The sequence below is a fragment of the Tenrec ecaudatus genome, chromosome X (assembly GCF_050624435.1).
Source record: "Tenrec ecaudatus isolate mTenEca1 chromosome X, mTenEca1.hap1, whole genome shotgun sequence".
Lineage (NCBI taxonomy): Eukaryota > Metazoa > Chordata > Mammalia > Afrosoricida > Tenrecidae > Tenrec > Tenrec ecaudatus.
Genome location: NC_134548.1, coordinates 71,555,364 through 71,572,901, shown reverse-complemented (window position 1 = coordinate 71,572,901; position 17,538 = coordinate 71,555,364). Strand labels below are relative to the sequence as shown.

General features: G+C 40.5%; 1 protein-coding gene, 1 non-coding gene and 1 pseudogene across 2 annotated transcripts; all 3 read right to left on the bottom strand.

The window, feature by feature from the left end:
* Positions 1–2,013: 2,013 nt before the first annotated feature.
* Positions 2,014–8,695, bottom strand: MAGED2 (MAGE family member D2). The gene is given in 12 exon segments (XM_075539230.1): positions 2,014–2,921; positions 3,314–3,428; positions 4,479–4,541; positions 4,850–4,892; positions 4,985–5,064; positions 5,741–5,835; positions 6,318–6,397; positions 6,663–6,726; positions 6,850–7,158; positions 7,757–7,906; positions 7,909–8,292; positions 8,627–8,695. Coding segments are annotated over 12 exon segments (1,812 nt in total). The 5' UTR covers positions 8,672–8,695; the 3' UTR covers positions 2,014–2,537.
* On the bottom strand, positions 3,603–3,730 carry LOC142435501 (small nucleolar RNA SNORA11). Its single transcript, XR_012781546.1, has one exon. It is a non-coding gene; the product is annotated as a small nucleolar RNA SNORA11 (small nucleolar RNA).
* Positions 8,696–13,164: 4,469 nt separating the features above from the next.
* Positions 13,165–16,516, bottom strand: LOC142433415 (septin-7 pseudogene; annotated as a pseudogene).
* Positions 16,517–17,538: the final 1,022 nt, after the last annotated feature.

Genomic DNA, 17,538 nt, shown 5'->3' with positions numbered 1-17,538 from the left:
TTCTACCCTGTCCTATAGGGTTGCTATTAACTCTATGGCCTTGAGTTTTATCAGTTATATATATTGCTAATTGCCATCTATAATATGATCCATTACAATATAACTATTAGCAAAGAGTTGTAAAGTTACAATATTAACAGCTTTCCAAAATCTAATTTTTGAAATGTCCAGTTATTATATACAGCATATCTGCAATATTAAGATTTAATGGGGAGCTATTAAAACTAATACTATGCAAAAAATAGGCTACTTAAGGGGCAATGATGAAAAACATGTGGAGAAATTGTTCTAGCGGGTCTGCCAACTGGTAGATACATGCTACCATCTGGATTTGTAATTTTAATGAGCCACTTAAAGACTGAAATTTTTTAGTTCATTTCAGGCCTCTAAGCTGATAAGGTGGCAGAAACATGAAGCAGAGTCTACATTTTCTCCTGCCAGTCTCTTCCCACTACTTCCTATACAAAAGTTAATTGGGACAAGACTTGCTGTTTCTCCTTGCCCCACCTACTTTATCTTTTTATCTGGGGTGTGCAGAACAGCCAACCCTTTTCCTGTCAAATTCTAGGCCTCATGGGAGGGGGAGAAGGGGTGGACAGCCCTACAAGCTTGATAGCCTTGGGAAGGAAGAGAATTGGGAAAGGTAGAGCAGTGTGTAAAGATGGTTCATATTCACCTTTATCAAGCATTTTGAAGTAGTTTTTTGTTTAGACTCCTAGTCCCTGATTTCCTCACCACCTATTATCAGCTATCCTATCCACTTTTAAATGTATCCCCTTGAGGGGAGGGTGTCACATATATTTATATGTATGGTACCCATCCTCTAGAGTCCGCTATAGAAGGCCAAAGCTATCTGAACTTTCCTCTATCTTTTTCCCTAAGGAGACTATGACCTATTCTTCTATAAGCCTCTTCTTCCATAAAGAACACCTCAGTGACTAAAAGCAAGTTTCAGTTCATGGCCATAGATAAGGAGTTGGCTGGGTGTGGATAATGCTCTATTTTAAAATCCTGTTTCCTAAGCAATAAATTTTCTTTTACTATAGAGTCTTCAGAACGGGATAGGTGCCTATTACAAGAACCTCAATTATTCTACAGTAATTAGGCCCAGAACTGTGGGGGTAAAAGACGGAGTAGACTTCCTAGAAGGGCAATCCTTCAAAAATAGCAAGTGGGCCTCTACATAAGGGTCCTGTCTCTTACAGAGAAGTACAGTAATAGAGATATGACCTTCAACCACACAGAAGGGGATTTTAATGCCTGCTTCATGTTTTAATGCCTGCTCTCACCTGACTCCTACCACCATCCAACTAACTTCAGTTCGTGTGGATAACCCAATTAGCACCCACAAGTCTCAGGCCATCAACTCCTCATCTCCAGGAACTATACATTTTTTTTTCTCCTCAGTCACACACAACCTTGAACTTGGACGCTATCATCACTTAGTGCCCTCTTCACTGTCTTAAATTTACCATACTATCATCAGCTTTACCAGCCAACCCCCTCTATTTAACATTCTTGTTCTTGATCCTTATATTAAGATTTTTGAGTGCCCTTCCACAGAGAAAAAAGGGGGAAGGGACCAATGTCACTGACCTCATATAAAAAATTTTGAATGGGAGCCTAAATTGCTGTGCAAACCTTTACTGAAAGCTCAATAAAACTATTTTTAAAATCATGAACTCCGTCCTTTCTATTGGGCCTCCCCACTGCCAGCCATTCTTCTATTATCTAAGTCCTTTCCAAAGAGTACCTTCTCTCATGCTCCCGGCAACCCACTTACTGGCACTTTCTCAAGAGACTGGATGATATGAGTCAATCAACTTCTCACTCTATTGACTCCTGCTCTGGTGAAGTCTCTCTCCTTCCTCAAGAAAACCTTCCCTTATTCCTTTAGCTACCTACTGTTCTCCTTCCTGTCTGTATCCACATTTTTTAAAGAATGGTCAAATTTTTAATTTCAGCCTTTAATACCTCTGCTTTCTTCTCCTGACTTGCCTATTTATGGGCTTTTTGCAAAGTACCTACATGTCTCTATGAGTTCACCCTACTGAAATTCTACCTGGTGTGTAGGCTAGAGCTTAGGCCCTCTATATCCTAGATAGTCAAGTTAACCTCACTCCTGAGAATCCAACAAAGCACAGATTAAGGTAAAAAATATTCTCAAGTTATTTAAAACTGGTATCAAAATGTGACAGTATATCAAAAAATGCAATAAACTCAGAAACAGCAAATAGATTTAATGAATAATGTTAGTTTCAATTGATAGTGACTGCCAAGAGTGTTTTGTTGAGTAGGTTTCTGAGAATACACCCTGGCTTGAAGAGTACGAATGTTGGGATTAGCAATATCTGAAAACATAAGTAAAAGAAAATTAAAAAGTCAATGATATCCACCAAACAAAAATAGATATAGTATCCCACATATAAAATGTTCCACATCTTTTTTCATCCTCAACCCTGGCCATTTTGTAACAACCCAATTCCTTAACCCCTCCCTGGTTTCTCATATGTAAGATGACGTAGATACCTGAAATCTCATTTGTAGGAGAAACTACAGGCACCAGAGCTGTTGTTGGTGCCAGCTCCACTAAGTCCAGAGAAAAGGTTAAATGTGAGTGTGGAGGTCAGGCTTGCACTGGCATTGAAACCATTTGTGCTAGCGCCAGCACTGGTACCACCACTCTCTTGGGATTTTGTTTTAGCTTCAGCTCCTGCCTGGATCCAGGCTTTAGCCCAGGGTCCAATATCTGCTTCATCCCAGTTATAGGGTCCAGCAGCATTCTCAGAGCCAAACCCAATACCCATTTGAGCTCTAATCTCAGCCCTGGCTTTGGCTTCAGTGGCAGCATCAGCTGCAGCCTTCAAATCTGCTTCCTCTCGATACTGAGCTGCCCATTCCATGGGATCCTTCTTTTGTACCTGAAATGAAGAAATAATAACCATTAGAAAGTTTGTAATCAGTATACTGAACACTTACTGTGTGATAAGCAGTATACTACATGTGACATACAATAAAATTGAATAAGCACTACTGGTAATTATGCACTTAATATTGCACCCCTGCTCTGATACTTACTAGTTCTGAGATTTTGAACATATCATGTAAAAACTACTCTGGGCCTCGTTATTTTCAATAATGGGAAATCTAAGGGAATAACAATTAAATTATTCAGATAAAGTATCTATTACAGTGTTTGACACATTAGCAATGGCTTCTTAATGTTTATACACAAAATGCAGGCCATCTGATCATATTCTGTCCCTGGGAGGGACACACATTATGTGTCAAGCTCAGGCAGTTTTCGAATTACCTTACATGCAAACTTGAGGACTTTCATCTTGCTGGTCTCATAATAGGAACGCAGGCCCCAACAGAATTCATATTCAGGGGGATTGCTATTGGGGACTCTGGCATAATCCAGGTACCTTGAAAAGAGAGGTTCAAAACATTTATTGTTAAGATCTCTCATGGCCCACAAAAGCATGACCGGACAGGTTCTAAGTGGCAATCTCCCCAACTAAATATTGCAATGTTTCATCCAATACTGAATTTCTTACTGTTATCCTTACCCATAAGCTACTTGGAGTTCCAAGGGAGATATACGTAGGACATTTGTTCTTAAGGAGTCTATAATTGTGTGCTCCCTATCACAATGAATTGAGATTCCTGTTGGGTGTGTTATACACAAAGGAGCCATTCTTTAAGTCTCCCATTTTCAGCACACCTCACTGCAAGGGTCTCATCCTTGGTTTGGTCAAGCCCTAGAAAGGTCCACCATAAAAACCAATATAAAGGGAAGATACAGTCAACCAAAAGCCATGTATTCCATGGGGATTCTGCATTATTTTCCTGTTGTGTAGATGCCTGGTTGAATACATATACATTGCACAAGGACCAAAGATGGAGCAGACCCTGGCCTCCAAACCAGGAGAGCTGGCATCGAAGCCTAGAGGTTCATCACTAGCTATGAGCCATGCTGAGGTACTTTCCCCTCTGAGCTCCACACTCCTTAGATTAAAAAATAAGGATGGGTTAACAGCACACTTCAGGGCTGTAATGAAAATAAAGTGAGAGATACAAATTAATATTAGCATTGCACCTGAATAGCCTGAAGCTATTATTCTATGACATTTCTTTATGGCATGTCTACAATGTCTTGGCTGGCATCATAAAAAGAAGCAAAGCTTTGAGGCTAGGTTCTAAACATAACTCTTCCATTTACTGCCTGCAAACCTGAGCAAATGAGTTCACCTGAGCCTGAACTTCCCCACATGCATATTACTGATGATGATAATCTCCTCCTGTAGAATTGTTCTTAAAAATTGTGAGAATGCATGTAATAAGTCACAGCTCCATTAAATTACTACCCATGCATACACACACACACACACACACACACAAACCATGGCTTTAACACTTGGTTCTGAAAGATGACACATATATAGATGGCACCAATGCCATATAAAGTCACTTACTTCTGTTTCACAAATTCATCAGTGATGAGCTTCTTCACATCCCCAAAGAGTGAGTGATGGACCCTGATATCAGAGAAAGAAAGAACACTGGTACACACATAATCAGGGCAGTGCCCAGATGTGAGTAGAGGCAGTTCCAACATGGAAAAGAGGTTTCTAGCACAGGAAGTTGCAGAGAAGCCTAAGAGATAGTGAGAGAGGGACAGAGTTTATGACCATTTCACATCCACCACCAATGTCAGAACCCTAGACAGTCTACCCAATCCAGAGTCACCCCCACCCACTCAACCAGACCACCATGCTGATATGGGGCTATCCTCTCTTTCCGAAGGACAACACGGACAGCAAGCACTGAGAGAGCTCAATCATACCCAGGGCGTAGCCCTAACTTGCACAGCACCTCCCAGATGACAGCTGCAAGGGAGGCAAGAGGAGACAAGGACAGAAAATAAACACATGGAACTCATACCATAACCACCCATTCAGCTAAAGGTCCAGTCACTCACCCTCACTGGACCGATTTCCATTCATGAAGATGATGCTAAGAAGCACCATAAGGAGACCCAATTTGGGTGAGTCCTTGGTCCTAAGGCAGTAATAGGAAATAGAGAAAATGTATGTCTAGCAGTCATTTGCAAACAATTTATCAGTCGTTTACTAGGCTAACCTCTCCTAGATTCTTATGGTATTGGAGAATTCTCTGCTCAGTGTATGATCCAGGTTCTAACTTTAGGGCACTTAGGCTCATTTAAAATGGAAGAAATCATATCCTCTGCTCCTCAGGTTGCCAAGATAGAAGAAAGCCTATCTGTCCGGTACAACACAGGCACTCAATCTCCTGGCTGCCTCTTTTTCTCACATGTCCCGCAGCCTGTGAGAACTCTGGGCACAGTCCATTGATGGCTCTCTTCCCCTTCTAGCACCATGATCGACGTGCCCTCCTTTGAAAACCACCCTACACAGCTCGGTCAGGAAACAGGAGAAAGAGACAAGCAATGATAGTCCTGCTTTCCTGGGAAGCTCCTGGGGAGAGAAAAAATCTGACTGCAGGAATGCCCCACGCCAGACCTCCATATACCCTTTAAGTAATCACAACCAGGCACCACTACTGTGTGTAGTACCACAAACACAGGTGCAGGAGTTGGACCAGGGTTTTTTTAAGCTGCCTTTCCTGACTATCTAAAAGGATGATGGAAGAGAACACAGGAAAGGGCTAGTACCTTGTACTAATTCCCCCTCCCACCCTATTCCCTTTTGCTTACGTTCCCAGTATGCCTGCATCAGTGGGGTCTAGAGTGCTGAGAAGAATGTAGAAGTGGTTACTCTTATCAATTTCCTTCAACTGGATTCCAAATACCTGTGGATGGGGAGGGTAGTTTGTGATATCATGTAAGTCAGCTTCCTGGGTATCTCAAAGCTCCCTGTATACCAAGGGTGTGTGTGTGTGTGTGTGTGTGTGTGTGTGTGTGTGTGTGTGTGTCTCAGAGAGACAGAGGGAGAGAAATCAGTGAGATGATGCAAATAAAACACTAGGCTAAGTGGAACACAGTAAACATACAATAGATATACAAATTTTTGAAGCCCATTCATATATTACAAGACATATCCAGCAGTGGACAGAAACCAGGGATAGTTGAGTGTTTTGGGCCATACGTGTGCTTTTACCACCAACTTGCTGTGTGACCCATGGTTCACTTATACCCCTCCTTAAGCCTGTCTGCCCATCTGCACAGCAGTTGAGCTGGATCACTATCTCTGTAGTCTCTCCCAGAAGGAACACTTGTACTTTTGTTCATTCAGATTTCCCACTGTGCCCATTTCCCATGGCTGCCCCTTCACCTTCTCCAAGGAATAGCATGCTCGTTCAATGATTTCAGGGTACACATCAGTGTATTCTTTGATGATGTCCTTCAGCATGTCTGAAAGGGGAGAGTGTTACCAGTACCTGAGCTAAAAAAAAGCCAAGCCAGGAGGCCCCCATGCCCAAGTTATAGATCCTTTTTCCAACCCTATTATGGATGGCAAAGCCAGAGTTCTGAAATAATAAATATAGAGATGCTAGCACTGACAAATTAGAACTTTGGGAAGACAGCGTTAGAACATAAGAACAAAGATTATCCCTAGCACACGGAAGAGAGGGCAAAGGACAGCACAGCTTGGGGGGAGGGATTAGTAGGACTCTACCTGAGCGCTTGATAGGGATCTTTGTTTGGTCTTTAGCCAGAAGGTATTTCACCAAATCATTTGCCTGGGACAAAAGGTAGAAAAATAGAAAGATGAATATATATATATGCAGAATATTTATGAGGATAGCAAAGAAGAGGTAGGTAAGACAGTGAAAAAGGTAGAGTAAAGAGGGCATAATCCTTACCCTCCCTTGCATAAGGGCCACATCCCGAGGCAGTGGTGCTTCAGGTTCTTGAAATGATTGGAGTTTGGCAGCTCTACAGCGAGCCTTGCCCCTACGTGCCTTAGGTGACCTCAAGGAGAGCAAGGCTCTTCTAGCCCAAGCAGCCAACCGAGTTCTTGATGCCCTATGGGCCCAAAAGGCTATGGGGCCCCTCAAGGCTCTTCGGGCCATTGAAGTCATTAGGGCCTTTGAGACCCTTCGGCAACCTGTAGTTTCAGAAGGTTGATTTTGATCACTGTTGCCCTCTTCTTCCCAACTCAAGTGTTTCACCTACACCAATAACGAGATGCAACATCACTAAGTGAAGGTGAAAGTCTATTTTCCTCACTGAATCTCTTCCAGGAACCAACCATCCTTTAATCCCACCCCTATAGTGATAGTCTAACTCATTAGCCATTAATTGCCCTAAATCCTGGGCAGGAATTTCTTTTTTTCTATCAGGCCAGAAACACCACTGGTGGTAGTGGTGGGAGGGAAGGGGGTGCATCAGGCTTCTCTTCCTGTGACAACCACTAGCTCTGTGTGTTACCTCCCTGGAAAATGACCTCACCTCGCTGGGAGTCAGAGTCCTTCTCTATAAAACTGAGATTATGATCCCTACATGGCAAGAACTACTTTCAAGGTTATGTGAGAAAGTCTATGTGGTATATCTAGCTGAAAGCCTAACACATAGTTGTTTCTAGGTAAATATAAACTCAATTACATAAATCACAGCTCTGCATATTCTCTGAAGATAGAAAACACATCACATTCAGTATTCTTTAAAACTTTGATGAGCACAAGGAAATTAATAACTTTTTATATAATAAATTAAACAACTGAGAGGTCAGAAGTGGTAAGGCAATGGTAGTAATTGCAGCATGCTTACCTTTCGAGCCTTCTTGGCCTTGACTTTTGGTCGAACATCCTGATTCTCCTGTGTCTCAGCCGCTGCACCATCAGGCCCAGGTTCATCTGTAGAAAACTGAGACACAGAAGCTTCAGTCTCCAGGGCTTTTTTATTGACTTGGGTATCTATCAGGCACAGAAGAGACTTTTTTTGGTCTCAGTAGCAGGCATTGGCACAGCCTGCGGATCAGCATTTTGCATCTTGATGTCAGTTGCTGGACTCTTGTTTTCAGCTGTCAGGATCTGGATATCAGTATGCTGAGTGGTTGGTGGTGCCTGGGTGGCAAATGCCTCAGTAGCCTTTTGGGCCTTTGAGGCCCTTTTGGCCTTTGGGAGCAGTGTTTCTTTGGAGTCTTTCTCTGAGGCCTTTGAATCCCCTGGAATGCTTGAAACCTTCAGACATCCTAAAACCTCTGGTGCATTTATAGTCTTAGGTGCCTCTGAGACTTCCAAGTTCTGGGTCACTGTCAATAGAATCTGCATCACCAAGCTACCATCTTCTTCTGGAGCTCCAGCCTGTAGGAGGAGTAAGGAGAGAGGCTTACAAACCTTCTCATCACCCTGAACTAGCCAAATGGCTCCAAAATTCCAGAGTCATACTTCTCTAACTGTGCCAACACACCTGCAGTATTTTCAGATTACTTCAGCCCATGAAAGCCTCCTCTGGGCAGGAAGTGAAGGCTAAAGAGGGGTGGGCAACTGGCTACACTGGTAGAAGGGGAGCAGGGAAGCAGGCCAGTAAAGTGGGTGGAGAAAGACAAAGATGGGATGGGAAGGGCCAAGGGATCTGGGACAGCAAGAGGGACTACAAAAGAAAAGAAGTTGGGAAGAGGACAGACTGAGGGCTTACCTGGAACTGAGTTAGACCAGTACCACTCTTGTTTGTGTCAGACATGTCTGAAGTTGTCTGGCAAGAGCTAAGCCTGAAGAAGAGAAGGCCTAGATCAAGAAAAGCAACAACTGCAAGTCATCTTTCCTATTATGTCTGGAGACTGCTCCTCACCTTCTTGGGGTTCCAAACCCAAGTACTTTACCTCCTCCTCCACCCCATCTCGACTCTGTTCACATACACAGGAATTGAGAACCTCTAAAGCAGTGGTTCTCAAACTGTGGGTCAAGATCCCTTTGGGGGTCAAATGACCCCTTCACAGGGGTCGCCTAAGATCATCGGAAAACACATATTTACAATAGCCTTAGGAACCGAGACACCTCTCCTCTATCCGTCTCCAGGAGGGTCCACCCACATGCAGATACACCCACCTAGAAGTACCCAGCTTGAAGACTGTTAGCCATGATACACCATGCTTCAAAATTTCATTTATTTGTAATTAGAAATAAATATTTCACAATATATAATTGCCTATTGCTTTTGTGACGAATCACTATGCTTTAATCATGTTCAATTTGTAACAATGACAATACATTCTGCATATCAGATATTTACATGACAATTCCTAACAGTAGCAAAATTACAGTTATGAAATAGCAATGAAAACAATTTTATGGTTTGGGGTCACCACAACATGAGGAACTGCATTAAAGGGTCAAGACATTAGGAAGGTTGAGAACCACTGTTCTAAAATCTGAATCTTGTGCAGCCACGCCCTGCTTTCTCCAGGAAGACATGCCAGCAAGGCAGCTGAGGACCCCGCCTCTTCCCAATGCACTCCCAATGTAAGGTCGACAGTGCGCATGCGCGTCTGATCCAGGGCCCACAACAGCTCTGTCTACTGTCCCTGCAAAAGCTCTTTCTTTTATGTCCACTGTACACATGCGCATTTGGCAATTGGCGCCTTGCTAGACTGGCCTTTCCCTATGTGCCCCTTTCAAAAGATCCACAGTGCGCATGCGTATGGTCTCAATCCAGCACCCTTTCCCAACACCCGCCTCTCTTCTGGTCCCCAGTACCATTCGGTTCCGCCCCTTCCCTAACAAGTTTCCCTCCCACCAATAGCAGTGATTGGTGGTGGTAGCCCCTACCCAACATGTACCTATTGCACCAAGTGCACAGAGCCATCAGGTCCCGCGACCCAGTTTCCTATCACACCCTGACCCAGCCCAGGCAAAGCATATCTTAGTTCTCCTCCTTCCCTAACACACCCACCCCTCAACTCGGTTTTGAGCTAGTGATTCCGTCTTAGGCCCAAAGTAACTGGATCAGTCCCCTCCGTTCCCAGTCATCTAGATCTGGTAAGATCTGTTACTTCAGGCAGATATTTCTCCAGCTCCCAGAGAGTGAGGCTGATGATCCCCATTGGACCCCCATCCAAAGCTAGGATCCGATACTCACCTTGTCCTCCAATCCCTGAATGCGACCGCGCTCTCCAAGCCCCTCAGAAACTCAGAGACTGCCCTCCCCCCTCCTGGCCGGAAATGGTCCCGCCCCTTTCCGCCTCCCTTGGGGGCCTCCGTTCTAGCCCATCTTCCCCTCCCCCACCTGGTCCTCATTCGTTATTCCTCCGTTTGCTAAACTCCTCATTTCCTCATTGCATTTTGTTTACCCCACCAAATTGCTTAACCCCATTACCTATGTCTCCCCTCGGAGTTACCTAGGTGCTCCCATACCCCATTATTCTCTAACCTCTGTCTGCACCTCCTAAGAATCTACATTTCCCCTCTCCTTCATGTCCCGGGCCCTTAACTCTCAATATGCTAAACTCCCCATTTTTCTCCTCTTTAGTCTCTGCTTCCCAGTCCGCGCAGCCTACTACTTTCTCAGCTTCCTTGCTGACTACACTCCCACTTCAGATCGCCTCCCCCTCAGCTGCCTTGGTGCACAGTAAGAATTGCCTCCTCCCTGGCTATGGGTTAGAAGGGACTAGAATTAGTCTGGCTGCCAGGGCACCCCAATAGCTATGCCGCTCACCTTGTCCTTGAGAGTCCAGGAGCCGTTTTTTTCCTCTCAAGGCTTCGAAGAAGTCTCAGCCTAGAGATGCAGCCAGCACCGCCCAGCCCCTTTCCACAGGCCCCTGCTACCCAACCCCCTTCCCTTCGCTACTCTCCTTGGAGGTGGGGCAGTGGGCCCTGCTCAGGGTTGTCTGAAGCCAAATCCAGTGTTTATGCCACTGTACCATGCTTGATCTCACGGTGATATCTTTGCCCTTTAACACTTTAAATAGGACTTATGCAACAGATTTATTCAATGCAATGTCATTTGATTTCTTGACTGCTGCTCCCACGAGCATTGTTTGGATACAAGTAAAATGAAATTCTTGACAACTTTAATCGCTCTCCATTTATCATGATGTTGATTATTGGTGAAGATTTTTTTTCTTTAGGTTGAGTGTAATTTGTATTGAAGGCTGTAGTCTGATCTTCACCAGGAAGTGCTTAGATTCCTTTTTACTTTCAGCAAGCAAGGTTGTATTATTTGCATATCTCAGGTTATTAATGAGCCTTCCTCCAAACCTGATACCAAGATCTATTTCATATAGTTCAGCTTCCAAAATTATTTGCTTAGCATACAGACTGAATAAGCATAGTGAACGAATACAACCCTGACATACACCCTTCCTGATATTAAACTCTCATGCTCTATTCAATGTCCAATAATTTATTTAACCAATCCAGAATTCATAGACATGTTTTTCCATTTTTCTTTTTACTATTATGAACAGTGCTACAAGGAACATCCTTATAGCTGTTATCTTTCTGTACAATATTTATGTCTGTAGAATAAGTATTTAGAGATGGAATTGGTAAATCAAACACTAGAAAAACACCTTTTCATTTTGATATAAGATTTGCAAGCTTACTCCCCCAAATGAATAAACTGATTAACACTCCCACCAACCCTGTCTATCATGGTTCTATTTCACATATGATAAGTTTGTGTCATTTGTAGTATTTTTGTAAATTTAATTGCTTTAAAACTCTCTTATTTGAATACAACTTGTCAACATACTCCCAAAGTGGTACATGAAATAATATTACCACCAGCAATGTTTCCCAAATGTTCACAAGTCACATATAAATATTTTTGTGTTACTTATGAATTTATTTATCATTTTTGCTGTACAAAAGAGTTTAACAATTACTTAATTAAATGTATTGGTTTTTTCCTTCATCACATCTGGTTTCTGCATTGTGCTTAAAGACGCTATTTACACTCCTATATTTTAACAATCCCTGTTTATTCCAAGCCCTTTAATAATTTTATTTGAATATTGATTATTCAAAACTTATTTTGTATCAGGAGTTAGGTATGGATTCAGCTTTATTAATTTACATAATTATAATCACATATACTTATACTAAGAACAAGAAATGTATCCCCTCAACTGATTTTTAATTATACCATTATCATATATTAAATCACATAAGCCTATTAAAGAGCAATATAAGATGTTTAAATAGTAGAAAGTAGACAAAATTATCATTGACAACAGAATGCTTCTCTGGAAAACCCAAAGTATCAACTAAAACCTTAGAAATCATAAAATTCGGCACTCTTGTCAGTCATAAAAATAACTACATCCATATGTAATGCAAATGGCTATAAGCCTTTTTTTAACATCACAACATTGTTTATTATGTGAATTTTTAAAACACAAAAAATACAGAAATGCAATATATGAATACAGCTCAATACAAAATGGTTACTTTTTTATCTTTTAAGAGGCTATGATTCCCATATCTAGTAAAATAAAGAGACTGCACATAGGTTGAAAGAGGTTGATCAATAACTTCACAAATTTGCCTAGAGATGATCTATAAATTCATGCCCCTCTCCCCCACCCACTACTTAGCCATGGAGTATAAAAAGGGAGATAAAGGAAAGTTCCCTGTTTGTTTCTAACACATGAAAGATGCTATATTTCATTATAGTAGGGTCAATATAACGAAAACATCTAAATGTTATTACAAAAAGAGTGTATATATGCGTGTGTGTGTGTGAGATTCTGGCTAAAGAGGGTGCTCAATAAGAATAATATATATTTAAAGAATCAAAAACAAAAATGATTGTTATAAAGATCTAGGTGCACTGTAAGCATATAGGTTTTTTTTGTTTTTCCATGTGTAATTTTAAACAATGGAAGTGTCAAAAATAGGGTCAACTGTGTTAAACTATAATGTATTATTGTCTGCACTGAATAGAACTTCTGCATTATAATCACCACAGAGAAGCAGAGTTTGCATCATATTATTTATTTATCCTCAATGAAAACGTTGCAAAGTCATTTTATTTTGTATTAGCCTGTAAACAATCAAACTACCTGAATATGGTTGTACAACAGCAATATGTTCTCTTTCATTAAATTGAAACATCGGTTTAATAAAAAATAGAAAAGCTGGAAAGGGTACCTGAAGTTGTTACTTTCTGAGTACAAAATAACCATCAAGAACAACAACAACAACAAATATTTTGTCATGCTGTTAGATCCATCATTATGGATAAAACTGGTGCAAATTGGTCAAACGGATCCATTCAACAAACACTAATGTCCAAGTTGACATACTAGCAACTAATACAAAACTGGTGGTCAAGGTTCTCAAAGAGTTCTGTTGTTCTAATATATGTTGTTACTCTTGCCAGTTTGTTTTCTTATCCTCAAACCGAAATCCCTTTCCCTCTAAATATTTGTACTGTGCTTCTAAATTCTTTTTCATTTTCACACGACGCTCATAAGCTTCTGGAATGCAGTTTAAGAATCCTTCAGTTTCTGAACTTTTTCTTTGACCTTCATCTCAAACACTTGCTCCATCTAGATCTCCATCCCCATCCCCATCCCCATCTCCATCTCCATCTCCATCTTCTTTATCTTGGTTACATGCTCCCTTCTTTCATCTTCCACTTGTACCAGAGAGCTCTTTGTGAGTTGTCTTTTATTCTCGTCGTTCTCAACTCCATTATAAGTTACAGCTGCTAGTTTACAGTTTCTGTAGTTCTCATAATGTGCATTATTAGTGACATCTTTCAAGTCCTGCATGTGTGTTCTTATCAACATATTTCTTAGAATTGTAAAGTCACAATATTTACCATTTTCAAATTTAGCAACACCCCAAGGATACTGCCTTCCTCCAACCCTTTGCCATTAACTTCAATGATAGTATTACTACTTACCACAGCAAGAGGTAAGCGGCCTTTTATCTTTTTAATAAGCTTATTTTTCCTTCATAATCTGTTTCTGGAAATCATATATTTTAACTTTATAGTTTTGAATTTCTTTTATTATCTGTTTTTTAAACCTCTGGTGTGAGTGTCCGCTTTGGCAATAAGTGTGATGATATTCATTTTTTCATATAATTGTTTCATAAACTGAATATCCAGTGTCCTAATATTCCATGTCCAATAGTCCATGTCCTAAAGGAACAATGAAGTGTAAACAACACTGCACTCTGTTGTCAAGCATCATCTATTCACTTGATATTCTGCGTTTAGGTAATCCTCAGATTTACTATCAGTGGAACCAATAGCAGGCTACTAGCAATTACTATTATCTACTACATCTCCAAATCCTCTACTATTAGTCCTGGTGAGCAGTAACTGAACTCCTCCTTCTTTGATTAAAACTTTGAATTCTTCCACCTGTACAGTATTTTTTATCTTATGGGAAGAGTTGGGATACTCTGGAGAATACAAATCTGTGAGGAATAATGAGTTGGTTAAAGTTGATTTCCCCAGTCTAGAATCGCCTTTTAACATAAATGTGAATTAAAACCCAGTCTTCACTAATTTTCTGTGTATTTGATTTGAGAGATTTGCAAATCTCACATAGCCTTCAAGGCTGTTGAGCTACCGTGGTGCTGCTGTTGACGCCACTCTCCTCTGCAGCAGTCTGGCTACAAGTCGTTATGCTTTTGGAAGTCACATTTTCCTTTACTAAACAAATAAAATATAATAAGTTCCTCTTTATCTGTTGATAAGTCAACACACAGAAATATTTTCCCCAGGAATCTAAAGTGGGCCTCTGTTTTCCTATCTCCAATTTCTCTCTGAGTTGCTGTTCCCTCCAAGTTTGTTTAGCTCATAACTCTCATGCAACATTTCCCCTGGTTTCCACTGAGCTTTATTTTACACTAGGTACCCCTCTCCTTCCCTTCCAGTTTTGGTACCCCCCCAATTCCATCTCTTCCAAATTATGACAAGTCATGACCATTGGAGTAAGGACCTTGAGCATGACCTGAGGGCACAGAGGGGTGTTAGGAATCAATCAATGGAGTCCCTGGTTGGTGCAATCAGTTAAGCTACTTGGCTGATAACAGAAATGTTGGAGGTTTAAATCCACCTAGAGATACCTTGGAAGAAAGGCCTGGGGACCTACTTCTGGAAAAAAAGCCATGCATTAAAAACTCTATGGAATGTAAAAAAAGAAAAAAAATCAATGTCTAGAAAATAATGATGGCAACATATGTACAAATGTGCTTGATACAACTGATGTATGGATTGTTATAAGACCTATAAGAGCCCTCAATAAAAATGTTTTTTTTAAAGCAAAAAACTCTATGGAGAACAATTCTGACACAAATGGGGTCTCAATCACTTGGAGTCAAGTTGTCAACTGATTAGGCATGGATACAACATAGATTTGTGATTTTGAATGATCCTAGCTACTATATTGTGTATGCATTAAATACGTTATCATTTGATCTCCTTTTGACTCATTTTTTTTTACTCATTTTTAAGTTGTTCTAGTTTTCAATATTTTCTACTTTCTTTTAGATTGAGGTATTTTTCTGTTGTACTTTGTTATTGTTGTTAGTTATTTTGTTTATTGTATATGAAATCCAGTATAGGTGAATCTATAGAGACAGTAACTGTACTAATGGTTTCTTGGGAGTATGGCAGAGGAGTTCTGGGGAAAATAGGGAGCTAATAACAAAGAGTACAAGAAAGAATATAATGTTCTAAAACTGATTGTGGTAATTATTGTACATCACTTCTGGATATGATCTATTGGATTGTATTATTTTTTGATTATGTGCCAATAAAATTGTTTTAAAAAGTAAAAAATAAATGGGGAGAGCAATTAGGACCTCTGTAGTCATCCAAGTAAGCAATGATTGTGGCTTGACCTAAAGTGTTAGCAGTGGTGGTCATGAGATGTGAATGAATTAAGGAGAAAGTACACAAAAGAAAAATAAAACTTGGCTTAATGTGAAGAGAGGGGAAAGGGAGGACTAAAGTATTAAGAGGGACTTTGTGAGATCTTATTTGAAAGACTGTCCAGTGGTAATCCCTTTCACTGAGATATAGAAAACTGAAGGACAAACAGGTTTAAGAGAAATCAACCATTGATTCTGAGGCACCTGTTGGGCTTTCAGGTGCAAATGTTCCATAGGCAGTTATTAAACATATAAATATATGTCTGATGCTCAGTAAAGGTCTGAACTGTGCTTATAGACATAGGCATTGTCCATACATAAATGACTCTTTAATTCATGGGAAAGAGAACTTGGAAGAATTTGTTGTGTCAAAGAGAAGGGGCCCAGGAAAGAATCCTATAGCCCAGTTATATCCATGATGTTGGTGGAGTAAAATGAATCTGTTAGAAATTAGGTTAATAGTGACCAAAGAAAGCATGATAAAAGTAGCGTGTCACAAAATAAAAGGGAAAGTGTTTCTAAATGAGAGAGATGTCAAAAGTATTTAATTTGGCCAACAGATTAAGAAGAGTAAAGCCCAGAAAGACTTGCTAGAAATTTTTATAATCAGGTCATCTCTGGTAAACTTGGAGAAAAGAATTTCAGAGAAGAAGTTTGTGGCATAAATTGTTAAATTGTTTACTTGGATATCCATTATCCTCTTTTTCCTCAATAGCAGAACATAAAATTTTTATCTAAATACACAACCTTCTTGAATAAAGGTCATGAAGACAGGGGTTAAATCTAAGGATAGTGGAATAGTAAACTAAAAGGAACTTGGATCCCTAAAAATGTCATGAATCCATCATACATAGCTTTGGATTGCTCATATCTGGATTTCTTTTAGATGAGATTAATAAATGTATAGCTTATATAAGTCACTGCTATCTGAGAGTTTTCTACACCATGCAGTACTTGCATAATTACCCTGAGTCAAAATGTGAAATGTTAGGTAAGGTAGTCAAGATAATGAGTACAGTATAGACTGCTATTTAAAGAAACTCTTGAACCTGATTTCGAGGATCTCTCAAAATCCAGTCCTAGTTTCCAAGCTTTTTCCTGCTGGTTTTCTAAGTAGCAAACGTACCCTGCCTTTTCTTGCCTAGGAACCTGTGGAGTTACATAACTTCATGTCAACTTAATGTATAAAAGTGTAGGGGTGGAGTCTAGCCTGTCAATCGGGTCACAGTATGATGGTTATTCCTTGCCAGCATGGCCTTCACATAAAGAGGGTCTTAGAACCTCTCCCCTCTCTCTCTCTGCTTTTATCTTCCTGTTGGTGAGCCACGCTGAGACTTGCCAGAGCCCTGTGATGTTTCCACCACCATTGGATCCACAAAACATTTCAACCACTGGTCTTTGATCTACCTGCATTTTGCATCATTGCATGTGGCTGTGTGAGTTTAAAAAGGGAATTATTGACTAGTATCAGACTTCTGGACTTGAATTGGACTGGGCTAGGATATCTTCCTGATATACAAATACTTTTTAATATAAAGCTCTTTCTTACACATATATCAGTATCACTGGATTTGTTTCTCTAGTCAACCCAGCTTAACACAGAATCTTTGTCCATGAGATTTCTTTCCATAGAACACCCTCTGTTATATCTACCAATGTTTTAAGTTCCACAATGTTTTACCATCAGTTATGGTTCTTGGAAAACCTGGGATAACT